Source organism: Theropithecus gelada, chromosome 18 (genome assembly GCF_003255815.1).
Source record: "Theropithecus gelada isolate Dixy chromosome 18, Tgel_1.0, whole genome shotgun sequence".
Lineage (NCBI taxonomy): Eukaryota > Metazoa > Chordata > Mammalia > Primates > Cercopithecidae > Theropithecus > Theropithecus gelada.
The window spans coordinates 29,032,459-29,060,304 of NC_037686.1; the positions used below are offsets into that span (position 1 = coordinate 29,032,459).

Here is a 27,846-nt window from a genome sequence, read left to right on the forward strand (position 1 = left end):
ATGTGTGCATACATGTATACAAGATCATTTACATATTTATAAACGGGCATTGTTTTTTTCTATGCAGTCTTTATAAAATGTTGTATTTTAAAAATTATCTTGAAGATTTAGAAAATCTTTTTCTAACTTAGCAATGTAGTTATCTTCAATATTAGAAAATCCTTCATTGTATCCTAACAAATTCTCTCACAGGTGTTTTTTTTTAGTCCTTGTTCTTTTGTCATTGGTGTTTTTTATCTAGTCATTAGCCTGTGCCTACCCAAGTTATGAGATATTATGCTTCAATTCTGTCGTAAACCAAAGATATCTTAATTTTCTCCTCATCTTTGTTTTATGCTGTGGATTCCATAGCACACCATGTTAGAAGTCGCCATTGGCAGAAGTCAGTTTTAGTAGCCAAGAATTGTAGTATCTTTTGTATAAGACAAATCCTTTTCTTTTTTCTTTTTTTTTTTTTGAAATGGAGTCTCCCTCTATCACCCAGGCTGGAGTGCAATGGTTTGATCTCGGCTCACTGCAACTTCTACCTCCTGGGTTCAAGCAATTCTACCGCCTCAGTCTTCCAAGTAGCTGGGATTACAGGCACGTGCCACCATGCCTAGCTAATTTTTGTATTTTCAGTAGAGATGGGGTTTCACTATGTTGGCCAGGCTGGTCTCAAACTCCGGACCTCAAGTGATACACCCATCTTGGCCTCCCAAAGTGCTGGGATTACAGGCATGAGCCACCACGCCCAGCCTATATAAGACAAATCCTAATATGCTATCACTGTGAACTTAACTTTTTTATCTGTTGTAATCTGTAGATTTTTTTCCTGTCTAAATTTTTTTAATTATAAAGTTTGTTTTTTTAGCCTTTGTATATCCCCCTACATGCTTTTCTGCTAAATGTCATTTGTTCATTCATCTAGCTCATTTCTATTGCATAGAAAAAAATGTAAATATGTAGTACATTTCAAGTCATATTGTTCACTTTTCTTACTGGGTTTGGAGCATATTCATAGAATTCTTTAATGCCTATTCATAGAATTCTTCAGTTGAAAGAATATTTAGTATAATCATCAAGTTCAGTTGGCAAACTACAGCAGGTCACATATAGCCCACTGCATGATTTTGTACAACCATGAGCTAAGAATGATTTTTACGTTTTTGAGTGTTTGGGGGAAAAGGATATTTCATGAAATTGGCAAATTGCATGAAATTTATTTATTTATATATATATATGTTTTTGTTGTTGTTGTTGTTGAGACGGAGTTTCGCTCTGTCGCCCAGGCTGGAGTGCAATGGTGTGATCTCAGCTCACTGTAAGCTCCATCTCCCAGGTTCACGCCATTCTCCTGCCTCATCCTCCCAAGTAGCTGGGACTACAGCCACCATGACTGGCTAATTTTTTTTTTTTTTTTTTTGTATTTTTAGTAGAGATGGGGTTTCACTGTGTTAGCCAGGATAGTCTCGATCTCCTGACCTCATGATCCACCCACCTTGGCCTTCCAAAGTGCTGGGATTACAGGCGTGAGCCACCACGCCGGCCTGCATGAAATTTAAATTTCAGTGCCCATAAATAAGGTTTTACTGTAACACAGCTACAAATATTGTCCATGTATTATCTCTCTTGCTTTTGCACTACAAAAGCAGAGCTGTGCAGCTATGATAAGGATCTCATGGCCTGCAGAGCCAAAAATGTTTATTGTATGGCCCTTTACAAAAAAAAGTTTGCCAACCTTGTCATGGTTGCAACTGGCTGAGGCCAGCATCACAGGTGGTGAAGGAATTTACCAAGACAGTCATAGGTAAAGAGAGGCAGATTTATTAGAGAAGGTATGGATATATGTTGCAAGGGTGCAACAGACAGCACAACAGAGAAGGGCTGTCTGCAAAGAGGCAGGGACTGTAGGGAAGCTTTCTAGGGTCGTACTATAGGGGCTACATGTGGAATGAGGTTGTGCTGCTTGGGTTATGTGCAGAGTAATGTGGTTGACCCAGCAAGTTGTTTGTGATTAGCTGTCTCTCAGAGCAATTGTTTTCCCCCAGCTGAGACCCCTCCCTCGTTGTTGCTTACTTATCAGGACTCCACATTCCTCTGCAACATAGGTATAAAAATGAATAAATTCTAGCTACATGCAACATCATAGATAAGGGTCACAAATATAATGTTAGATGAAAGAAGCCAGACAGAAAAGAATATATATCATATGATTCCATCTATACTTAAAAAATAAACAAGCAGGCCAGGCGCGGTGGTTCACGCCTGTAATCCTAGCATTTTGGGAGGCCAAGGCAGGCGGATTGCCTGTACTCAGGAGTTTGAGACCAACCTGGGCAACACGGTGAAACTCTCTCTCTACTAACATACAAAAATTTAGCCAGGTATGGCAACGTGCGCCTGTAGTCCCAGCTACTCAGGAGGCTGAGGCAGGAGAATTGCTTGAACCCAGGAGGCAGAGGTTGCAGTGAGCCAAGATCATGCCACTGCACTCCAGCCTGGGTAGCAGAGCAAGACTCTGTCTCTTTAAAAAAAAGTTAAATAAATAAATAAATAAATAAACAGGTAAAACTGAACTCTAGTATGAATGTTTAAGCACAAAAGTTTCAAAGCAAAGAAGTTAACTCCCCTAAAAGTCAGAATAGTCGTTCCCTTTGACTGGAGAGGTAGAGGGTACTAACTGTATGGGGCTGGGAGGGTCTTCTGTGTGCAAGTTGTGTTTTTTTTTTTCTTGGATACTGGTTACACGGGTATTGCCTTGTGATTATTTACTGAGCTGTTCATATTTGTTTTGTAAACATTTCTCTATTACATTTCACGTTAAAGAAGTTGGGTTTTTTTTTAGTAGGAACAGTATAGAGTAACAGAAGACTAGTAACAGAGCGAGGTATTTCCTATATCTCACATGCAATGTTGACGTGACCTTGGTAAAGTTGTATTGCTTCATCGAACCTCATTTCCCGTCTGTAAAATGGTAATTATAATAACTACCTTACAGAATTAAGGTTCAATATGTAAAAACATTTGGCATACTACAAAGTAAGCTCTGAGTTAAGAATAGCCTAAGTGCAACTTACAGAATGGGAGAAAATTTTTGCAATCTATCCATCTGACAAAGGGCCAATATCCAGAATCTACAAGGAACTTAAACAAATTTACGAGAATTAAACAACCCCATCAAAAAGTGGGCAAAGGATATGAACAGACACTTATAAAAAGAAGACATTTATGTGGCCAACAAACATAAGAAAAAAAGCTCATCTTTACTGGTCATTAGAGAAATGCAAATGAAAACCACAATGAGATACCATTTCACACCAGTTAGAATAGTTAGAATGGCAATCATTAAAAGTAAGGAAACAACAGATGCTGGAGAGGACGTGGAGAAATGGGAATGCTTTTACACTGTTGGTGGGAGTGTAAATTAGTTCAACCATTGTGGAAGACAGTGTTGTGATTCGTCAAGGATCTAGAACCAGAAATGCCATTTGTCCCAGCAGTCCCATTACTGGGTGTATACCTAAAGGATTATAAATCATTCTGCTATGAAGACACATGCACACGTATGTTTGTTGTGGCACTATTCACAACAGCAAAGACTTGGAACCAGCCCAAATGCCCATCAGTGATAGACTGGATGAAGAAAATGTGGCACATATACACCCTGGAATGCTGTACAGCCATAAAAAAGGATGAGTTAATATCCTTTGCAAGGACATGGATGAAGCTGGAAACCATCATTCTCAGCAAACTAACACAGGAACAGAAAACCAAACACTGCATGTTCTCACTCATAAGTTGGAGTTGAACAATGGGAATACATGGACACAGGGAGGGGAACATTACACACTGGGGCCTGTTGGGGGACGGAGACTAGGGGAGTGATAGTATTAGGAGAAATACCTAATGTAGATGATGGGTTGATGGGTGTAGCAAACCACCATAGCACATGTATACCTGTGTAACAAACCTGCACATTCTACACATGTATCCCAGAACTTAAAGTATTATAATAATAATAATAAATAGCCTAAGTGATGACAGGCTATTCTTGGAAAATGTAGGGCATTCAATGGTCAGTGAAGGTGACTGTTTAGAGAAATAATTTGTACAAAGTTCTTCCTTGACCTTCATTTTTTTATTTTCCATCTCTTTTAAACTTATTTTGAATTATTTAAAGGTCTTTTTTTCACCAACCACTTCACAAAAGAAGACATTCACATGACCAAAAAGCATAAGTAAAGTTGTTCAACATCATGACATATAAGAGAAATGCAAAATAAGACCACAATGAGATTTCCCTGCACACACACCAAGTGGCTAAAAATAAAAACACTTACACTACCAAGTGTTAGTGTGAATGCGGAGCAACTGGGACTCTCACACTTCACTCGTGGGATGTGAAATCAAACTACCACTTTGGAAAACTTACTGGATTGGCAGTGCCTAATAAAGTTAAACATATGCCTGCCCTATGGCCAAGATAAATAAATGCATATATCTAAAACAAAGACTTTTATCATACTTTTAATGGCAAAAACGCAATTACTTTTGCACCAGCCTAATATTAAGACTATTCATACATGCTTTATTCATAATAACCCCTAACTAGACACAATTTTATATCCATCAACAAAAGAGTGAATAAGTTGTGATATATTCATACAATGAAATACTGTGGGGCGGGCTGAGCACTGTGGCTCACGCCTGTAATGTCAGCACTTTGGGAGCCCGAGGCAGGTGAATCATGAGGTCAGGAGATCACGACCATCCTGGCCAACATGGTGAAGCCCTGTCTCTACGAAAATACAAAAGTTAGCCGGGCATGGTGGCATGCACCTGTAGTCCCAGCTACTTAGGAGGCTGAAGCAGGAGAATCGCCTGAACCTGGGAGGCGGCAGTTGCAGTGAGCCGAGATCGCGCCACAGCACTCCAGCCTGGGTGACAGAGTGAGAGTCCGTCTCAAAAAAAAAAGAAAAAAGAAAAGAAAAACAAAAGAAAAACACTACCCAGTGATAAAAAGAATGCACTGTTTATTGAAACACACAACATAGAAGAAGCTAAAAAATTAGGTTGAGCTAGAGAAACCAGGCACAAAAGAGTGACATACTCTGTGATTCCATTTATATGAGGTTTAGCATAAGCAAAATGAATCTGTGGTCATGGAGGTCAGAATGATGGTTAACCCTGGGAGTCTGAGGAGGTGCTATCGACTAGAAATGACACAAGGGAACTTTCTGGAGTAATGGAAATGTTCTATAACTGGATCTAGGTGGTGGTTACACAGATAGATACAAATATAAAAATTCGTCAAGCTGTACACTGAAGATCTTTGCATTTTATTGTAAATTATGCCTCAATGTTTAAAAAAAATTTTGGTTTCTAAGTTAGTGTTGTATCTCGGAAAACAATCATATTAAACCCATATGCCAGAGGCAGCCATTTGGGAGTTTGCGTTGGTTTAAGCCTTAGTTAAGAGATGTTATATTTGCAAGTATAGAAATCCTGGAGCAACTCCAGAAAGAAAAATACATCTCTTTCATTCAGGACCATTGTTACTTCCTTGTGTCCTAAAGGCAACATCTGTCTTCAACTCTACTAATAAAATAGCTTAACTTTTTATATTCAGATTCTTACAGGGGGTTTTCAATTTCTATTCTCATCCTCTTCCTTTAGTTACTGTGACCCATACCCCATCTTGAATTTTTCTGTTAAGGTTATATAGCAGACTATGCTTATTGAGAATGTCTGTGTGCAAGCCCCAGTGCAATGCATACAGAGGGATAAATACAGCTCTTGCCTTCAAAACTGTTAAGTGAGAATTCAATGACAAGAATCATACTAATAATAATAATAATGGGAAACATTCTTTTGAATACTAACCTAGACATGGTCCAAACACTTGTATGAATTACTTCATTTAATCATTACAAGAACCCTAAGAGGCAGTGCAAGATGTTAGCGTAAGAGTGACATCTTTTGTATGAAAGAGAAAAATAAATAACTTCTCTGTTATCTCAAGCAATTCAATTCTGGCCTGACTTGCAAACTCAACTTTAGCATAATAAAGGTAAGTTACTGAACTCATTCACTTTAGAAGAAATTTAGTTATAACCTGTTGTAACTGAACACGCCCTTTGGGGATTTCTCCCCCACCTCATCTACACACCACATACAATGTTCTCCTTGAAAGAAATATGAGTGGGTTTTTTTCTTTTTTGTAAATTGGACTTTTATAAATTGGTGCCCTTGATAACTGCCCATCTTTCTCACCACCACATTCAGTTTTGAAATAGATGCTTTTCTTAATCCCTGTTTTACTGATGAGGAACCTGAGGCTTAGGCAATTTGATTAAGGTGCTATATTAGTTTTATAGTGCTGTGTAACAGATTACCACTAACCTGGTAATTTAAAGCTACACAGATTTATTACCTCACAACAGTTTCTGTGGGTCATGAGTATGGGCACAACTTAGTCGGGTCCTCTGCTTAGGTTCTTAACAATGCTGCAATTAAAGTTCAGCTGGGCTACATTCTTATCTGGCACTCAAGGTCCTCTTCCAAATTCACATGGTCGTTGGCAGAAGTTAATTTCTTACATCTGTGTGATGGATGTCCCATTTACTTACTAGCTGTTGACCAGAGACTGCTTTCTGCTCCAGGTGTTTTTGCCACTTGATCGGCCCTCCCACAACATCGCAATTTCTTTCTTCATGGCCAGCAGGAGAATCTCCAACCTGGGATGAGGGAGCAGGATAAGACCTTCTTTTAAAGGGCTTACCTGATTAGATCAAGCGCACCCAGGAGAGTCTCCGGTTTTATTAACTCAAAGTCAACTGATTAGGAACCTTAGTTACATATGAAGTCTGTTTTGCCATAAAATGTAATATAATCACAGGATTTATATCCTGTCATATTCACAGGTCCTCCGTACACGCAAGGAGAGAAGATAATAAAGATTGCATACACTAGGGGGTGAGAATCATGGGCAGCATCTTAGAATTCTGCCTATTGTACATGCATAGTAACCCAGCAGGTAATTGACAGAGCACTGCTCTCTGAGCAAAGCGTGCATTAAAATAATTAAGCTGTACTACCTCTCAAAAACATGAAACATTACCTGAAAAAATTTTTTAATTATTCCAGATATTTGATTTTGTGGATAATTTCACAATTAGTACCATTAAAGTAAGTGTAGAATATGTCAGCACCTAAAAATGGACATATGTAAATAATGTTTTGAAACAAAAATGAGACTATAAAATATGGATTTGAATATATAACATAAACTATTTTAATTTCTGGACCTTTTAAAAACTTAGCTGTCATTTGAAATATATATATATATCTCTAGTAATTTCTGACCTTCTGGTAAAAGATAGTTTACCATACTAAGTAGCAGGTGATAAATGTATGTACTGGCAGTAAGTACTGTAGAAGTTCAGAGTAGGAGAGATTAATGTGGACTAGAGATTCCCTTTAGATGTAAAATAAATTAATTTTTTTATGAAGTAGCTTATTAGAAATTTTGCCCAGCACTGGTCCACATTCTATTGCTTGTCATCTGTTTGTTGTACGGGATTGCATGTGTTCTTTGAAGAAGAGCAAGTCTTCTCAGATGTGACGCATTCTCATTTAAATAGAAATCCGTTAGCATTGCTACAGTCATTCAGTTACAATCTTAATCACTGTAATAGCCTTCATTCTTTTATCATAGAATAAGAAACATGATGTCAGCTGTGTATCTCTGTTAGTTGATACTTTTTACCCATCAGTCCATCATTTGCAACTATTGCGAAATAAATTGGTGGGATTTTTCTCCCCTTATACTAGGGATCTCATTTATTCTCATTCATTTGTTTTGTGTCTGTGGAGTAGCTAGCCATTTCAATTGTTTTAAATTACTTTGTATTTGACAATAGGCATGGTAGCCTGAAAATACGCACCCCCCAAATATGACCATGTCTTAATTCCCAAATGTCACATTATGTGTTACAAGGTACTTTGTAATGCAAGAGACTTTGCAGATGTGATTAAGGCTCTTGAGAGGGGGAGATTAACTGTATTACCCAGGTAGGCCCAATCAAATCTAAGTGGTCCTTCTAAGAAGGAGCAGAAGGAGTCAGAGGAGAAGGCAATGTGTGATGATGATGGAAGCAGGAGTTGGAGTGATACACCATGAAGATGGAGGAAGGGCTATAAAAAGTTAGAAATACAGGTGGCCACTAGAAGCTATAAAAGGCAAGGAGGCTGATTCTGTCTTCTGAGCCAAAGGAATTAGCCTTCCCAACATCTTGACTTCAGCCCAGTGAAACAGATTTCTAATTTCTGACCTCCAGAATTGTAAGATAATACATTTGTGTTATTGTAAGCCACAAAGTTTGTGCTAAGTTGTTATAGCCACAGTAGGAAACTAATACAGAAGTTGTAATATATTTGTTTACTGAAGAAGTCGTATTTCTGTTGCAGCATTGAGCAAATAAGATTCCCTTAGCATTCAAATAATTGTGCATGAAAAGTGAGACTGTTTCAAAGGATATGGATAGAAGATTAAGAATTTTTTCTTCTTTGGTTAATATAAGTGTTCGGTACACAGAAGATTTTTTGGATTTGTTTGAATAGAAATAGAAAATGGCAGGAAAGTAAAGTGTTAACGTAAATGGACTTTGAATGAAAGCCTAAGGGAAGATGAAGTGTTAGTGGAAGCTGTCAGATATTTCAATTGTTTAGGTCTGCTTAGTTTCTTTCTCTTATCTTCTCTTTAGCTTTCACTAAAGACTGAATCTATGTATCTAGAGTAAATAGGCCTTGGAAAACAAGGCCTCTCCCTCCACAAGTGGATTTGTTCCTTTCAGATTTGCGTTAAAGGTTATACTCTGACTGCTCAAAAGAAATAACAGCTGGTAGGAATAACACGTTTTCAAACAACCCATCTTGCTAGTTAAGTAATTGGACTTGGAGGCCCTTTTTTGCTGTGCTCCAGATCTAAATTGAGGGGAAGTTTTTATGTTATAAAGGGCTACCCTTGAAAGAGTCTGATCATTATCTTTCATTATTATTTTGTTAATTACAAGTGTCCACCTTCATGGGCAAGTTGCTCATCTGTAACACACACAACATTTACATTAAACTATAATATTTCTGTTTGGACAACCTGGAATCTAGATATACCATGTTTCTGAAATACACTGTGAAGAAAAGCTGCTTAGTCATACTAAGTAATGATGTTCAGAGATGAGCTAAGTATAACAACTCAACCTTCCCAGGCTAAGCTCAACAGTAAGGGAGATGGAGATGTTCCATGATACAGACCAACAGTTTTCAAAGTGTGGTCCCAGATCAGCAACATGAGCAAATTCTCTGAGTCTGCTCCAGACAGAAAGACTTGGAAACTCTGGGGATTAAGCTATAGTTTCATGTTTAACAAACACTCTCCAGGTTATTCTGCTACACATTAAAGTTTGAGAATCACTGATATAGATTAAGTTTTGTTCTCATTGATAGAACAGACTTACAGCTAAAATGTTGGAAAATCTGACTCTATTGACATGTCAGAGATAATTTGCAACTGCTTCCTTTCTGCCCAAATTCTATCAGACTAATCACTTGAATAGATTAATTGAAAAATCACTTATGTTTGTAGATGAAATTAAATATTTTTTGTATTTAACTGCTTTTGATTAGAATCCTATTTTGTTGAAAGTGGTTGGTTTTATCTGTGTTCTGTAAAGATATTTATAAAACCTCATCAAAGTTCTACCAGTAAGTCACATTCTATTCAGTATAAGGTGAAATGTTTTACATCAAATCTCATGCTGTGTAATGGCCAAAGAATATTTAAGGTGACTGATTGGATTTCTTGGCTCAGTATTCAAAAGTAAACATTTTAAGATGTTAATGTTTAAGGCTTTTACCTCTTCTCAAAATTGATTTTATGTAACTCATTATTTGCAACTCCTGAAATCACCAAAGATCTTGCTTAAGCAACATGTAGCAGCAACTTATTTTTCTTATCTTTATATGGATTTACTGAAGTGTAGATTGTTTGATAATGGATGTAGCTTTGGGGCACAAGTCTGTTTAACTGTGTGAACGCTATAATTTAATATTTAAGACAAAACAACAGCTTTGGCTTGGTAAACATATATCACTGATTTCTGAAAAACTGAATGAAAGAACTTGTTTTATTGTGTTCTTATTTGACAGGTGATCTTGTGGTTCTTTCTAGGTATCCAGTAGAAAAAGCACTCTCCAGTGTTCATCTGTGGAACTGGATGGTTCCTACTTGAGTGTAGCCAGACCGCAGACCTACTATCAAACCAAGCAAAGACCTAAGTCTGCAATCCAGGATTCAGCTTCAGAATCCCTTATAGCATTTAGGAATAATTCTTTGAAACCAGTAACCCTTCATCATCCCAAAGATGATCTAGGTAAGATACCATCAGAGACCACAACATGTCATTATGAATCTCCAGGGAGAAAACCAGTAGATGCAGTCCCAACAGAGAAAATGCCACAAGAAGAATTGCACATGAAGGAATGTCCACACCTTAAGCCTACTCCTACTCAATGCTGTGGTCATAGACTTGCTGCAGATCATGTTCATGAGAGCCATTCTACAAACACGGCCCCTCAACATCCTAAGACACATCCAGAATCATGCAGTTATTGTGGGCTTTCTTGGGCGTCTCTGTTGCATGGTGGAGGGGTGCTGCAACCAAATGAAACTTTGAAAAAGCAGATCTCAGAAGATAGAAAGCAGCAACTGATGCTTCAGAAAATGGAGCTGGAAATTGAAAAGGAACGCCTTCAGCATCTGCTGGCCCAGCAGGAGACAAAGCTTCTTCTAAAACAGCAACAGCTTCACCAGTCTCGACTAGATTACAATTGGTGAGTACTGCCTGTTCTTTTTATTTATTTATTTATTTTGAGACGAAGTCTTGCCCTATTGCCCAGGCTGGAGTACAGTGGCACAATCGCAGCTCACTGCAGCCTCCGCCTCCCGAGTTCAAGCAGTTCTCTGCCTCAACTTCCTAAGTAGCTGGGATTACAGGCGCCCGCCACCACACCTGGCTAAGTTTTGTATTTTTAGTAGAGACGAGGTTTCACCGTCTTGGCCAGGCTGGTCTTGAACTCCTGACCTTGTGATCTACCCTACCTGCTTAGAACTTCCAAAGTGCTGGGATTACAGGCGTGAGCTACCGTGCCTGGCCGAGTCCTGCCTCTTCTTTTAACAATGTCTGTAGTTTGGAGAACACAGTGTAAAATTGCTGTATTACTATAGCAGATACGTAGAACCAGAGGTTCTTCTGGATCTTGGCTTGCTCAAGATGCATATCAATTATGTCTACTAAGTAAATTCCCCTTTATTCTTTGAAAGACTTCAAAGATTACCTTGTCTTCCAAACTGATAGCTTAGAATATCTATTTCTGAGCAGTCTGGTGTAATTTTTGCTGGGTTCCAAAGACATTTTAAAATGATCTTACCATTATGCAGAATCCTTTGCTGTTTGATATCATTGTGGACAATATTAGGCATTAAGTAAAAGCTTGAGATTTCGGGGTGTGGAATTAGATTGTAAAGCAGTGAGATTAGCTGTCATCATTCCAAATTTATGTCTACCTGCCATAATATAAAATATAACAAGTGATGGGAGTCTTCTAAATTTAACCCTTTCTGGCCATGAAGCATGACCTGTTGAATGACAAACTCTCATAAACCTATCCACATGTGGGCTGTTCTTCCCTTAACAATTCTTCCTAAGAACAGTGCTTGAAAAGCTAAATTGCTATTTTGTTATTATATAGTGTTTCTTTTCTCCACATCCTTATTGACATTTGGTATTGTCATTAATTTTTATTTTACCTCTTCTAATATGTGTATAGTGACATTTCATTGCAGTCTTAATTTGCATTTCACTAATGGCTAATGATGTTGAACATCTTTTTGTGTGTGTGCTTGTTTGCCCTCCTATCTTCTTCAGTAAATTCTCTCTTCAGCTTTGCCCATATTCTAATTGGATCATTTGGGTGTTTTGCTGTTTGGAGAGTTCTTCATATATCTAGATATAAGTCCTTTGTCAGATATGTGAGAAGCAAATATTTTCTCCCAGTCTGTAGCTTGTCTTTTCTTGTTTATCTTTAATTGTTTTTTCTTTTGGTAGAGACAGGTTCTCACTGTTGCCCAGACTGGTCTTGAACTTAAACAATTCTCCTGCCTCAGCCTTCTAAAGAGCTGGAATTACAGGTTTGAGCCACTGCTCCTGACTCTGCCTTTTCAATTGCTTAACAGGATCTTTCATAGAGCAAAAATTTTTAATTTTAATAAAGTCCAATTTATCTGTTATGGATTATATAAAGTTTTATCATAGATAGATGTTGAATTTTGTCAAATACCTTTTATGAATTTTGTCAAGTATATTTTATGATCATGTGCTTTTCTTATTTGCCCTGTTAATATGGTGAATTACATAGATTTTTAAATATTAAACCAGCCTTGCATCCCTGAAATTAAACCCCACTCGGTCATAATGTATGATTTTAAAAATGTTACTGAATTCCATTTACTAATATTTGTTGAGAATATTTGCATCAGTTTTGTTTTGGTTTTTTTTTTGAGACAGAGTCTTGCTCTGTCACCCAGGCTGGAGTGCAGTGGCGTGATCTTAGCCCACTGTAACCTCTACCTGCTGGGTTCAAGGGATTCTCATGCCTCAGCCTCCTGAGTAGCTGGGATTACAAGCGTGAGCCATTGTGTCTGGCCTATTTGCATTAGTTTTGATGAGGGATATTGTTCTGTTGGTTTCCTATTCCCCCCCACCCTGCTTTGTCCTTGTCTTGTTTCGGTATCAAGGTAATGCAGGCCTCATAAAATGAGTTGGGACATGTTTACTCTGCTTCTGCTTTCTGGAAAAGATTGTGTAGAATTGGTGTTAATTCTTCCTTAAATGTTTAGTAGAATTCTCCAGTGAAACCATCTGGACCTGGAGATTTATTTTTTGAGACTGTAAATTCCAAGTTTAATTTCCTTTATACTTACAAGGCTATTCAAATTATCTATTGGATAATCTACCTTGCCACAGGTTTGTTCATTTTAATTATCTTTCAAATAACTGGCTTTTTGTTTCATTTAGTTTTTGTTATTTTTCTGTTTTCAATTTCATTGGTTTCTGCTCTTTATTATTTTCTTCCTTCTGCTTGCTTTAAATTTACTTTGCTCTTCTTTTTTCCTAATTTGTTAAGATGAAAGCATATTGGTTTGAGACTTTTTCACTTTTCTACTGGAAGCATTTAGTGCTCTAAATTCCCTTCTTGGCACTGATTCAGCTGTGTCCCACAAATTTTGATATGTTGCATTTTCATGTTTATCCAATTCAGTTTTTTTGGGGGTATCTTTTGAAACTTCCTATTTGACCCATGGGTTATTTAGAAGTGCTATATTTAGTTTCCAAGTTCTTAAAGATTTTCCTGTTTTATTTCTGTTACTGATTTTTAGTTTGATACCACTGTGCTCACATAACACACTGTATAATTTTCATTCTTTCAGACTCATTGAAGTTTAAGGACCCTAGGGCATGTTCTGTCTTGATATATGTTCCACGATGTTTGAAAAGAATATATATTCTGCTGTTGGGTGGAGTGTTCTGTAAATTAGATCCTATTATTTGACAGTATTGTTGAATTCTTCTATGTTCTTGCTGATTTTCTACCTACTTCTATCACTTATTGACAGAGGGGTTTTGAAATCTCCAGGTACAATTATGATATATCTATTATCTATTTTTCCTATTAGTTCTATTAGTATTTGTTTTAAATATTTATACCTCTGTTCTTTGCTGCTTATGCATTTAAATTTGCTATGTCTTCTTGGCAGGTCGACCATCTTGTCACTATGTAATGTCTTTCTCGGTCCCAATTTTTTTTTTTTTTTTTTGTGACGGAGTCTCACTCTGTCACCGAGGCTGGAGTGCAGTGGCACTGTGTTGGCTCACTGCAACCTCCGTCTCCTGGGTTCAAGCAATTCTCCTGCCTCAGCCTCCCGAATAGCTGGGATTACAGGCGCCCACTACCATGTCTGGCTAGTTTATATGTATGTATATATATTTTTTAGTAGAAATGGGGTTTCACCGTGTTGGCCAGGCTCGTCTCTAACTGCTAACCTCAGGTGATCCACCTACCTCGTAATCTTTTTTTATCTAAAGTCTCCTTTACCCGATATTAATATAGCCATTCTTACTTTCATTTTATTAAGGTTTTCAAGATATGTGTTCTTCCATCCTTTTACTTTCACCATATGTATGTTGTGATTTTGAATTCAGTTTCTTAGACACAGCATTTATTTAAGTCAGCCAGTTTCTTTTAATTGGTATGTCATGTTCAGAAATTTACTTTTTTCTTTTGATTTTTTTTTTTTTTTGGTTTGACAGGCTCTCACTCTGTTGCCCATGCTGGAGTGCGGTGGCATGATCACGGCTCACTGCTGCAGCCTTGACCTCCTGGGCTCAGGTGATCCTCCTGCCTCAGTTTCCTGAGTAGCTGGAACTACAGGCGTGTGCTGCCATGCCCAGCTAATTTTTGTGTTTTTTGTAGAGATGGGGTTTCACCATTTTGCTCAAGCTGGTCTTGAGCTGCTAGGCTCAACCAGTCTGCCTACTTCAGCCTTCCAAAGTGCTGGGATTACAGGCATGAGGCACCGTACCCGGCCCAGACACTTACTTTTAATGTAAATTGTATATGATTTCCCATATAGTTGGCCCTCCATATCCCTGGAGTCAACCAACTGTGGATTGAAAATATTTGGGAGCAATAAATAATGCAACAATAAAACTATTATAAATAAAAAATATAGTATAGCAAATATTTACATAGCATTGACATTATAGTAGGTATTACCAGTATTATAAGTAATGTAGAGATGATTTAAATTATACCAGATGATGTGCAAAGATTATATATACATACACATCACGTGAGCAAATCCATGGGATTTTGGTATGGGAGAATCCCCTGAGGATACCAAAAAACCACTGTAGTGTTTTTGAGTATATTTCTTTGAATAGATTTGTTTTATTGGTTGCTCTAAATATTCTGTTATACACACATAACTTATCAAAGTCTGTTGGTGTCATATTTTATCAGTTTAAATTAAATGTAGAAATTTGATCTCCCTTTAAGTTCCCTTACCCTCCCCCATTTATAATTGTCTTAAAGAGTTTCTCACTGAGAACAGAACAAGAGAAATTTTACAATCTGAACAACAGAAATAGACTAAACCCAAAAAAACCTAGAGTCTCTCATTAAGAACCACATCATAAAATATTATAATTTTTGTTTAAATCATCAAATTTAAAATAAGTTAGAGTAATTTAGAAAAGTGAAGAGAAAAAAATCTATTATATTTATCTGTATTTCTATTTTTTTCTATTGTTCTTCCTTCCTGATGTTCCAAGATTTCCTCTTTTATCTTTTGTTTTGTTGTTTTGTTTTTAGAGCTCTGTTTAACTGTTCTTTAGGGTAAGCCTGCAGTAGTTTTGCTTCATATGAAAATGTTCTCATTTTTACATCATTTCTAAAGGATATTACCATTGCTGAATATAGGATTCTGAGTTGACAGGGTTGCTTTTTTTCTTTTCTATCAGCACTTGAATAATGTGGCATTTTCTTCTGCCCCCGATGTTTTCCACAGTCATTTGCATTATTTTTCTCTATACATAAAATGTAATTAATTCTCTTTTGCTTTTTAAAGATTTTTTTGTCTTTAGTTTTAAGAAATTTCACTGTGATATGTCTTCACATGGATTTCTTTATCCTATAAAAACTTTGATCAGCTTCTTGATTTATAGTTTTGTGTCTTTTGTCAAATTTAGGAATTTTTCTCTAATTTTTTTTTCTAATACTTTTTGAACCCCATGCCCTCCTCTGGCTAGCTAATGGCATAAATTTACAGTCTTTTGTTATGGCTCCACATTTTTTTAAAATTTTACTTTAAGTTCCGGGATATGTGTGCAGAGTGTACAGGTTTGTTACATAGGTATACGGGTGCTACGGTGGTTTGCTGCACCTATTGACCCATTCTCTAAGTTCCTTCTCCTTGCCTCCGACTCCCCAGTGGGCTCTGGTGTGTGTTGTTCTCCTCCCTGTGTCCATGTGTTCTCACTGTTCAACTCCCACTTATGAGTGAGAACATGTGGGATTTGATTTTCTGTTCCTGTGTTAGTTTGCTGAAGATGATGGCTTCCAGCTTCATCCACGTTCCTGCAAAGGACATGATCTCTGGCTAGCTATATGCAGAAAACTGAAACTGGACCCCTTCCTTACACCTTAGACAAAAATTAGCTCAAGATGGATTAAAGACTTAATGTAAAACCCAACACCATAAAAACCCTAGAAGAAAACCTAGGCAATACCATTTGCGATATAGGCATGGGCAAAGACTTCATGATGAAAATGCCGAAAGCAATTGCAACAGAAGCCAAAATTGACGCATGGGATCGAATTAAACTAAAGAGCTTCTGCACAGCAAAAGAAACTGTCATCAGAGTGAACAGGTAACCTACAGAACGGGAGAAAATTTTTGCAATCTACCCATCTGAGAAAGGTCTAATATCCAGAATTTACAAGGAACTTAAACAAATTTACAAGAAAAAAACAACTCCATCAAAAAGTAGGCAAAGCATATGAACAGACACTTCTCAAAAGAAGACATTTATGTGGCCAACAAATATATGGAAAAAAACTCAATATCACTGATTATTAGAGAAATGCAAATCAAAACCACAGTGAGATACCATCTCATGCCAGTCAGAATGGCAACTATTAAAATGTTCCACATGTCTCTGACATTCTGTTTAGGCTTTTTTGTGTGTATTTAGTCTATTTCTCTTTGTTGTTCAGATTGTGCAATTTCTCTTGTTCTATTCTCAAATTTCTGGTTCTTTCATTTGTCCTCTTCATTCTGTTTTTGAGCCAGTCCATTGAGTTTTTAAATTTTACTTATTGTCTTTTTCAGTTATCTTTTTTCCAGAGCTAAAATTTCCACTTAGTTCTTCTTTATGTTTTCTCTTTATTTTCAGAGACTTTCTGTTCTTTTCCTTTCAAAGAGCATATTCATAAGTGCCTTTGAGGCATTTTTATGATGCATGCTTTACTGTTCTTATCAGATAATGCCAACATTTATGTCATCTTGACACTAGTTTCTGCTGGTTGTCTTTTTATTCTAGTTGAGATTATCTCCATTTGTGGTATGATGAGTGATTTTTATTGCATTCTGGACATTTTCAGTTTATGGTGTGAGATACTGATCTTGGCTGTCTAACACCACCCCAGTGAAGATTTAAGATGTCTCATTGAACCATTGGAAAATGGAAGTCTAGCCTCCCAGTGGACCTTTGCTGGTGGGAATGAGGGAAGTGAGACCACAGTTTTTCCCATGATGTTTGGCTGCAGTAGGACAGTTATTGTCTAAAAATTTTCTGTCAATATAGACTGCTCCTTTCCTGATCCTTTAGACAGAGAAAGCAGTCTATTTTTTCCTCTATGACTTTAGAGTTTCTAGGTTGCCAGCTTCTCCCACATGCAAGATTTCCAAGGTAAAAACAAAGCCCAGGAAACTCACCATGTTGTTGTTTTTCTGGCCTCCGTTTCTTACCCTTTACAGTATCCTTATGTTTGTTTCAAGTATAATGTCTAAGATTTTTAGTTGTACAGGGGTAGAGGGAAGTGCAGCTATTTCATCACGTCTCAGAACTGTAAGTCCCTAGAGATTTTTATTAAATAATGGAAAGCAAATACATATGTAAAAGTTCAGGCCGGGCATGGTGGCTTATGCCTGTAATTCCAGCATTTTGGGAGGCCAAGGCGAGTGGATCACCTGAAGTCAGGAGTTTGAGACCAGCTTAGCCAACATGGTGAAACCCTGTATGTACTAAAATACAAAAATTAGCCAGGTGTGGTGGTGGGCGCCTGTAATCCTAGCTACTTAGAAGGCTTAGGCATGAGAATTGCTTGAATGCGGGAGGTGGAGGTTGCAGTGAGCTGAGATTGCACCAACTGCACCTCCACCCTTGGTGACAGAGCAAGACTCTGTCTCAAAAACAAACAAACAAACAAACAAAAAAAACAGCTCAATAAGTCTAATGGTTTCTAATTTTCTTCTAATTTCATTTATCCAGAAACTGTGTGAATTAAATTTTATCAAGTTATATTTTATTATTTTTTATTCAAACATTAGATTTTTGTGGATTGAACAAAAGTACTTAAGAAAGCAAAATGACCAGGAAGGTTCACAGTATACTTTGGTGATAGGCAGAGAATGCCTGTTTTCTGTTATTACCTTTGAAATTTGTTACTTTTTTAAATTATAAAAACGTATACCATCTGGAAAACTACTCACATAAAATAGCTTGAGATCTTTCTGGAACCCGGATCTCTCTATGCTAATTGTCAGTTTAAGCTGACCATGTTCTCATCTCATGTATTGAGTTCCTTTACTTGAAAGTGGTTGGCTGGCCGGGCGCGGTGGCTCAAGCCTGTAATCCCAGCACTTTGGGAGGCCGAGACGGGCGGATCACGAGGTCAGAAGATCGAGACCATCCTGGTTAACACGGTGAAACCTCGTCTCTACTAAAAAAAATACAAAAAACTAGCCGGGCGAGGTGGCGGGCACCTGTAGTCCCAGCTACTCGGGAGGCTGAGGCAGGAGAATGGCGTAAACCCGGGAGGCGGAGCTTGCAGTGAGCTGAGATCCGGCCACTGCACTCCAGCCTGGGCGACAGAGCGAGACTCCGTCTCAAAAAAAAAAAAAAAAAAAGAAAGAAAGTGGTTGGTATTTGACTACAATGCAACCTTTTGGTTAGATGGGTATTATCCTTGGAAAGAGTTATTTGCTTTCTGGCTTTAGGAGCCCCAATGTTTTACTTTATTTACTTTGGGTCATTTTCAGTCTTCTTGGTTAGCCTTTGTGAAGGAAATATATCCAAACTATCAGACAGTACCCAGCTGTAACACTGGCCACCTTTAGAACTAGTCATGCTTGGCCGGGCGCAGTGGCTCACACCTGTAATCCTGGCACTTTGGGAGGCCCAGGCGGGTGGATCATGAGATCAGGAGATCGAGACCATCCTGGCTAACATGGTGAAACTCCGTGTCTACTAAAAATATAAAACTTAGCTGGGCGTGGTGGCAGACACCTGTAATCCCAGCTACTCGGGAGGCTGAGGCAGGAGAATTGCTTGAACCCAGGAGGCAGAGGTTGCAGTGCAGTGAGCTGAGATCACGCCACTTCACTCCAGCCTGGGTTACAGAGCAAGACTCTGTCTCAAAAAAAAAAAAAAAAAGAACTAGTCATGCTGGTTTCTGGTGCCTTTATTCATCCCAGTCGTAGGTCTGCCATTTCATGTATCCTTATGTTGCTCTCATCCTAAAACAAAGTTATTTCCAATCAAGATAATTAAAAAAAAAAAAAAAAAAAATCCAAATCCAAGTGAGATGCCCAGAGAAACAGAGACTCAAGATATTTATTTATTTATTGATTGATTGATTGATTGATTGACAGAGTTTCGTTCTGTCACCGAAGCTGGAGTGCAGTGGTGCAATCTTGGCTCACTGCAACCTCTGCCTCCCGGGTTCAAGCAATTCTCCTGCCTCAGCCTCCCCGAGTAGCTGGGATTGCAGGCACACGCCACCACACCAGGCTAATTTTTGTATTTGTGGTAGAGACAGGGTTTCACGATGTTGACCAGGCTGGTCTCAAACTCCTGACCTCAAGTGATCCGCCCACCTCAGCCTCCCAAAGTGCTGGGATTACAGGCATGAGCCACCGCACCCCGCCAAGACATTTTTAATTGAACAGCTTTCACCTCTAGTTCTCCTGCTTACTGCCACCATGTTTTATCATAGTTAGCTGGTGCAACCCAGAACTAGGACCATAAATCTATGCATTTAATTAATCGGTATCACAATTTATATTTCTAGGCTGAAAGTTGCCCTACTCTCTGGCCTACTTTTTAGGTTTATGTAATTTTATCACTTTTGGGTTATCTGAAATTCAACCTTCTGCACATTAGTATCATATAACAAGAATATCTATTTCAAATGAATCCTCCTAAGACTTTGCTTTTATTGTGCCACTTCTGAATTTTAAAAACCCCTGATAATTTTGTATTAGGTTATGTTTATTCAACCTAGAATTTGAAGCCTTTTATAATTTGGAACTACCTCTCTACCCATTTGTCCCACTTTTCCTGAGAAATAAAGTTTTTTTTCCAAAAGGCAGATTTGTTTCCTTGGGATCTTTTCAGTATATCATTCATGTTTCTTTCTCAAGCTCTACGTTTTCCTCTGATTTAAATCTCTCTGTCCTACTTTTCCATTTATCCACACCCTGACTTTTCATTATAACACAGTCAAAATCCCACTACTTAAAATTTCTAGGTCTGGTTTCTTTTTCACATAACTAATAATTTGTTATTGAATATGTCCAAAATTAGCACCTTATTGTTTAATGTGTAATGGTGTTCTGTAATTGAGTTTCATTCTTCTTGTCTGAGCACATATTTACTAAGCCCTCTACTCTGCACAAAACTCTATGTGAGGGATATTAAAAGATGCAAGACTTGATCTTGGCTCCCTATATTACTCACAATCTCATATATATATATATATATATATATATATATATATATAATTTTAACTTTTATATATCTTTACTGAGCTTGTCATTTACCTGCCCCAAGGAATTTTTTTTTTTGATACAGCATCTCACTCTGTAGCCCTGGCTGAAGTGCGGTGGTGTGATTTTGGCTCACTGCAACCTCTGTCTCCCGGGTTCAAGGGATTCTCCTGCCTCAGCCTCCCAAATGGCTGGGATTACAGGCACCTGCTACCACGCCCAGCTAATTTTTGTATTTTTAGTAGAAATGGGATTTCGCCATGTTGGCCAGGCTGGTCTCAAACTCCTGTCAGGTGATCCACCCACCTCAGCCTCCCAAAGTGCTGGACTTACAGGCATGAGCCACCACGCCTGGCCTCAGGGAATTTCACTTCAACTAAACTCATGAATTAATATCTGCTGTACACAAGCCGTTGTTTATAGTGCTCAGAATGTTCAAGAAAAATATTGGAAAGGCAATCCAATTGAATACCAAATGAGTAGCACAGAATTGTTACAGTAGTTCAGAATCTTGGGACAAGCTTGTCAGTTTAGAATAAATTTGGCATGACATTGACATTTACTTAAATTGTAATTAATGATTCGTTCTGCCACCTTGCTACTACATGATTGTCAGTAACAGCTTTCGAAAGGGTATTATATTTGTGAGCACTTTCCAGATTGATCAGAGAAGATTTATCCAGAATATTATTCATGATTGTGGCAAGACACCTTAAATCATTTTTGGAGCAAAGTAGTGTATGTATAATGATTAAAAATCAAGGCTAATTATAAATATTTACCTTTATAAAGGTAACAATATGCCTTATTACTTGTACTCTCTACCTAGCTATGATAAAATTCAGTGTTCACCAGTGAAAAATGTGTCACCTTGAGAGAGTTATGTGCCTGGCTCAGCCATCACTTTAGTAATTTATAAATAGATAATGGTAAAAGTAACTGTGTTATAGAGTGGTTGTAAGGATCAGTACAATAGTATATATAAAATGCACTCCTTAAACATAGTTGCTGTCATCAAGATCATCTCTACTGCTGTAGAAGCTACTGTGACTGATATTATTGCTGCTGTTTTTTCACTTTTCTCATAATTCCCTGATTTGGGCATTTTGCATCTACATTTGCCTACCTATGTGTCACCACCAAATATTAGTCTTAAACTGTAAGTTCCTTTAGGGAATTAATCCATGTACTTTGTACATTAATTCCAGCCAGTTAGTTGGAATTATAAGAATGTCTTTTGACAATGATGAAAATGACAATATTGTTTTAATAATGTTTTTACACTTCAGAGTTTGATTTCATAGTTAAAGAATATACTTTTACAGATAACCAGAGAACATTTCTTAAAAGACAAGAAAATAAGTGTCACGTATTTGATACCAGTGACTGACACTCAAACTCCCGGTAGAAGACCTTTTTGCTGAGTTTTTCAATGGCTTTCCCTCCTCTGTACATGTCAATGTAGGGCTAAGTAAGCATTGATGGATAAAGTGTCTTCCAATTCTTTTGGAAGAATTCATCTTTGACTCAGGGAAAATATGTTGGTTAGTGAGCTGTGCCCCTAATTCTTTGAAATGGCAGTATGAGAAGTGGATGCTTCCCCTATAAATGTTGGTCAGGGTCAGTGTTAGAGTTACTAGAATTCACGTTGAGACACTAGTGATTGCAATACACTTGCTTACAATGAATAGAGGGAAGAATTAACTTTCTACAGCATTTATTTAAAGTACTCGTATTGAAGTGTCTATAATTTTGAATTTTTAAATGATATTCTAACCAACTTAATCTTCCCTACCTTTTCTATAAAGAAAATTTAAGTTACTATGAATCATTTTGTGTTTGTTTATGTATATTTAAGAATTACTCATTTATTTTTAACTCATTTATTTTTGACTGAGTTTTAATTGGAAAATAATTTCTGGGGATCTAGCTGAAAGAGCATGGTTTTCCAGAGTTTATCATTCAGGTTATCAGGCTTCACAAGATTAGAAATTTTTAAAATTAACTTTTACAGGTTAAGAGCTCAGGCTCTGTTTAAGTCGAGAGAAGTGGTTGCTGAAAAAGAGCTTACTAAACCCCAAGAACTCAAACTGGATATGAATGGCAGTGACTCTGGACCAAGGTAAACCTGAAGTCTTAGTGAAAACAAGAATATTAAGGGCATAAATATTTAGGATATGTTTGGTATGCATTTATAACTCTATATTGATTAATACAGTTTTGTGACCGTATGAATAAGTACATTCCTGTTATAAATTTTTGAAAAATATAGAAAAGTATGAAAAACAAAATAAAAATCATTCATAATCCTACAGCTTTGAGATAATCTTTTGAGCTCTTTTCTATTTCTTTTCTTTTTTTTTTTTTTTTTTTTTTTTGGAGTGGTATTATAGTCTATGTTGAGTATTAAGGATTATGCTTATACAGAATTTTATGTTACTTTTTTCACTGTATCATATTTTCTGGTCTTATTATATACTCTGTGAAAACATTAATTCATTCGACAAATATGTATTGCTTGGCAACTGTGCTCAATATATATCTATTAGTCTGTTATCAGATAATACAGGGTTTTGCTATTATAAATTTTGCCTTGAAGAACATTTCTCTAAATAAATGTTTTAACTTTATCTCTACCTATTTCCTTGTTATAGATTCCTGTAAGTGGAATTACTAGTACAAAGTATATATGAATCTTTTTACGATCCTTGATTCACATTGCCAAATTGTTTTGTGTGATTGCTGGCCTAGAGGCTAGGTCCGCAACAACCAATCTGGATCCTGGAGCTAAAGGGTAGGTCTTGAAACTGGGTCCTGGATCCTGGGTCTGTGGAGCCAGCCCAGCACTGGGTTCTGTGGTGTCAGGCCTGGGTCTGCCTCAGGGTGGGACCATAAAGACTGACCTAGCATGGGGCAGGCCTGGTACCGGAGGTCAGGGATGCCAATCTAGACTGGGGCGGGGGTAAACTTGGGTTTTGTGGACTGACCTGGCTCTGGGCTGGTCTGGAATCTGAGGCAGGACTGGAATTTGGAATAGCAGGATCCCACCTGGAGCTGAGGCAGGTCTGAATGCTCATTATGTAGTATTGGCCTAGAGTCTGGGACCAGGAGGGGCTGCCCAACTCTAGCTTTTACTGAGGTGGGCCTGATGTTAGCGTCTGAGGCAAAGTCTGGTTCTCACTTCCCTCTCTTCCCTGCCCAAATACAGGGTATCTCTGTCTACTGTGTTGCCAGAGTTTGGGGAAAGGGTACTGCCAGTAATGTAAGTCTGTTCTTCCTACCCTCTTCAATACATTCCTTCTTATTTTTGTGCTACAACCTGGTGCTATAATCTCTCATCTGGTTTATATAGCTCTTATAAAAGTATTTTTGTAGGTGAATGGTTATTCAAATTGATGTTTCTGATGGGGGAGATGGGAGGGGCAGAGACAAGTCCTTGAAAGTCCTATTCTGCCATCTTGCTGATGTTCCTCTTCCAACAAGCAGTTTTGACTGTTGTAGATGTTTCCTCTTTTATCTGTTCCTTCAAGTATTTTTATCCATATTTCTGAATAACAGACTTATGTAGTTATTAGTATTGACTTTCTGCTATGGAAGTTGATGATTTAGCTCTCACTGATAACTATCTGCTCCCTCCTTTTCTCCGTTTTATCTTCCCTCGCTTTACCTTTCTTTCTCCCTTTTTCCATGTCCTCCCTCTCTCCATATTTCTGTCTACATATATAACATACCCCTACATGTGCTATTTCCTTCCCTTTGTCCTCTCAATATATCTATATCAAAATACTTATAAGACTGTAAATATTGTATGCACAGCTGAACTATGTATTATTATTAAATTTAATTTTGTATAATTATTTTCTCTGGAGTTTAAAAATGCCTTATTCAGCACAAAAAGACAAATACTTTGTGATCTCTCTTATATGTAGAATCTAAAAAGGTTGAATCAGTGGTCGCCAGGGCCTGGGGGGTTGGAGGCAGGGGCAGGGGCTGGAATAGGAAGATACTGCTCAAAGACTGCAAAGTTTCAGTAAGGATGAATATGTTCTGGAGGTCTGTTGTATAACATGGTGACTATGGCTATAATAACATATCATATAGTTAAATATTGCTAAGAGAGTAGATATTAAATGTTCTCACCACAAAAATATATAAATATGTAAGATGATAGATGTGTTAACCAACTCAATTTAATCATTTTGCAATGAATACATACAGTATATCAAAACATCACTTTGCATACAATAAATATATACAGTGTTTGCCAATTACAGTTTACAAGATATCCTTCCTGGAGACTTCTATAAAATCCTGCTCTAGTATGAACTTTATTATTATCTAGGTGTTTTGTCTAGTGATTTCATCTGAAATTTCCTTACCTATCATCCTGGAAATTTTCTTTCTTTTCTATCTTATATTCCTTTTTTCCTAGATAGCATCCTATCCTCTTTTTGGTTTATACCCTTTCATCTTACTAGAACATGCTCTGCAGTAGCTTACTGTAGGAGTACAGAGGCAGTAATTTTTTTGTGTCACACCTCTGAAAAAATGTCTTTAGTCAATCTTCATGTTTAATTTATAGTTTAACTTTATATAGCATTCTGACTTAATAGTTTTCCTCAAAAAGGATTGAAGGTTGTATTCTATTACCTTCTAGTTTCTAGTATTGCTATTAAGAAGTGTGTTGCAGTCTGAGTCTTGATCTTTTTATGTGACCTATTCCCCATCACAACTATTAGGACTTACCTTTCTCTAAAATTCTAAAAGTTTATGCTGATATGCGTAAGTTACACCTTTTTGCATTCATGCAGAATCTTTTAACTGGGAAGCTTTCTTCAATTTAGAGAAATTTTCTTTGCTAATGTATTGTCTCTTTCAAGAACTCATCTTACTGAGATGTTGACTCTCTTAGAATAAACTCTGATTTTCTTATTTTTCTCTCCTATATTTCATATCGATTTTTTGTTTGTTTGTTTGTTTGTTTGTTTGTTTTTTGAGACAGGGTTTCACTCTGTTGCCCAGGCTCAAGTTCAGCGGCAAATCACAGCTCATTGCATCCTTGGTCTCCTGGGCTCAATGATCTTCCCCACTCACCCTCCCAGGTAGTTAGGACTACAGGTGCGCCACTACACCCAACCAATTTTTTTGTGTGCTTTTTTTAGAGACAGGGTTTCACCATGTTACCCAGGCTCGTCTCAAACTCCTGGGCTCAAGTGATCTACCTACCTCAGCCTCCCAAAGAACTGGGATTATAGGCATGAGCTACTGCACCCAGCGTTATAATTCTTAATTTCTAAAAACATCTTATTCTTAGAAAGGCCATTTTTTAAAATAAAACCCATTCTCATTTTACATATGCAATGTTTTTTTCTTATCTCTGAGAATATTTGTAATAATTTTTGAAGTTTTATCTCTTCCTGGTGAATTGTGTCTATTTTCAGCAAGTTCAAATTGCTTTTTTCCACAAATGTCTGATGATCCACCTATACTGTGAAGCAAAACGATAAAAAAACTATGAAAAGCTCTAAGTATATTATGAGCAGAGCTTGTCAGCTAATGGACTTCACCATGATCAGGTAGGCACATTGGGGACTCTTGCTACTATCCATAGGTTTTCTTCTCTTGGGATGATCAGTTTCCCTATGGATAAATCTCTTGCAGGTGTGAAAATAAGAGATCAAAGCATTTTTTAAGTTTCATGCCAATGTGGGGAGCCAGGGGAAGTAAAAAAAAATGGGCTCATCACTTGTTACATAGGCTTTCACTTAATCTCCCTTTTAACTATATGGATTTCTGCCCTGAATGTATTTCAGGCCCCCAAGTTCAAGGTCATTCTTTTTGAGCCTCTCCTGGGAGATAAACCTCCAGTCGTCTTCATACAATGGGGACGGATAGAGGAGGACACGTTGGCTTTTCACTGCTGTAGAGACTTTAAATCAGCTGTGCTTTTAGTACCATCTGCATTTCTACCTGCTTACTCCAGTCCCTGAGCCTTTCAGGAGTTCTCTGACATGTTTCAGCTTATAGCATCTTTCAACCCCAGGTAGCAGATATTTCAGTTTTGACTTTACTACTTGGCTAGTTGAGTTTCAACTGATACACCTGCTTTCCAGCCTTCTAAAATTTTATAACATCTCTTCTCTGTTGTGCTGTCTTCACTTTGCAGCTTCATAGGTTTTATAACTTTTTTGTTCTTTTAATATTAGTCTTCAGTGGTTTTAGAAGAGAATAGAGATGTGTATTCAATCAGTCATGTAAATTAGCTCTCCAATGTTTATTTGTATACTTAAACCATATTTCACAATTTAGTAGGCAGAAAGATGGAATCTTGTAATTTGCAGTCACTCTGTATTCAATTCGAATGAATACTTTTCTATGTTTATTAATGCTTTGTGTTTCTTTGTGGAATTTTCACTTCCTTCCTATGTTCATATTTTTTATGTAGGGATATTATAGTTCTTCCTTAGTTGATATGTATTTTTTAATTAAATTTTTTTATTTTTAATACTATTCATGTTTCATGTTTATCTGTGTCTTTACTGATTTACTTTCTTACTTGCTTATGGTAGAAAAAATATGCTGGTAATACTAAAGAAGAAAATAAAATGTACCTATAATCTCATCATCTGGAGGTAATCTTTGTATGTATTATTATTTCTTATTTATTCATGAGTATGTATAATTTTATATTATAAATTTTGTTTCATAAACCACCTTAAAAATTTTTAATTGAACTTTAAAAAAGTTTTAATGTCAACATTTCTCTTGTAAAAAGTAAAACATCACAGACATATTAAGAAAATATCGAGGCCGGGCGCGGTGGCTCAAGCCTGTAATCCCAGCACTTTGGGAGGCCGAGGCGGGTGGATCACGAGGTCAGGAGATCGAGACCATCCTGGCTAACATGGTGAAACCCCGTCTCTACTAAAAATACAAAAAAAAACTAGCCGGGCGTGGTGGCGGGCGCCTGTAGTCCCAGCTACTCGGAGGCTGAGGCAGGAGAATGGCGTGAACCCGGGAGGCGGAGCTTGCAGTGAGCCGAGATCCCGCCACTGCACTCCAGCCTGGGTGACACAGCGCGAGACTCTGTCTCAAAAAAAAAAAAAAAAAAGAAAAGAAAATATCGGTCATTTTTTATTTTCTATTCTGTTGTCTGTCCTGACTGTCTTGGTTGAATTAGGGTTAGCACTCTAATA

At 37.4% G+C, this 27,846-nt stretch overlaps 1 protein-coding gene across 4 annotated transcripts in view; it reads left to right on the plus strand.

The window, feature by feature from the left end:
* Positions 1 to 27,846, plus strand: part of KIAA1328 (KIAA1328 ortholog) — a 399,895-nt gene that overhangs the window by 224,512 nt on the left and 147,537 nt on the right. For 2 of the 4 annotated variants that reach the window (XM_025365278.1, XM_025365281.1), the window contains 2 exons: positions 10,211 to 10,872; positions 22,665 to 22,772. In XM_025365278.1, coding sequence (XP_025221063.1) covers positions 10,211 to 10,872; positions 22,665 to 22,772 — 770 coding nt within the window. The remainder of the gene's footprint in view (positions 1 to 10,210; positions 10,873 to 22,664; positions 22,773 to 27,846) is intronic. The other 2 variants (XM_025365279.1, XM_025365280.1) reach the window with 1 other exon arrangement.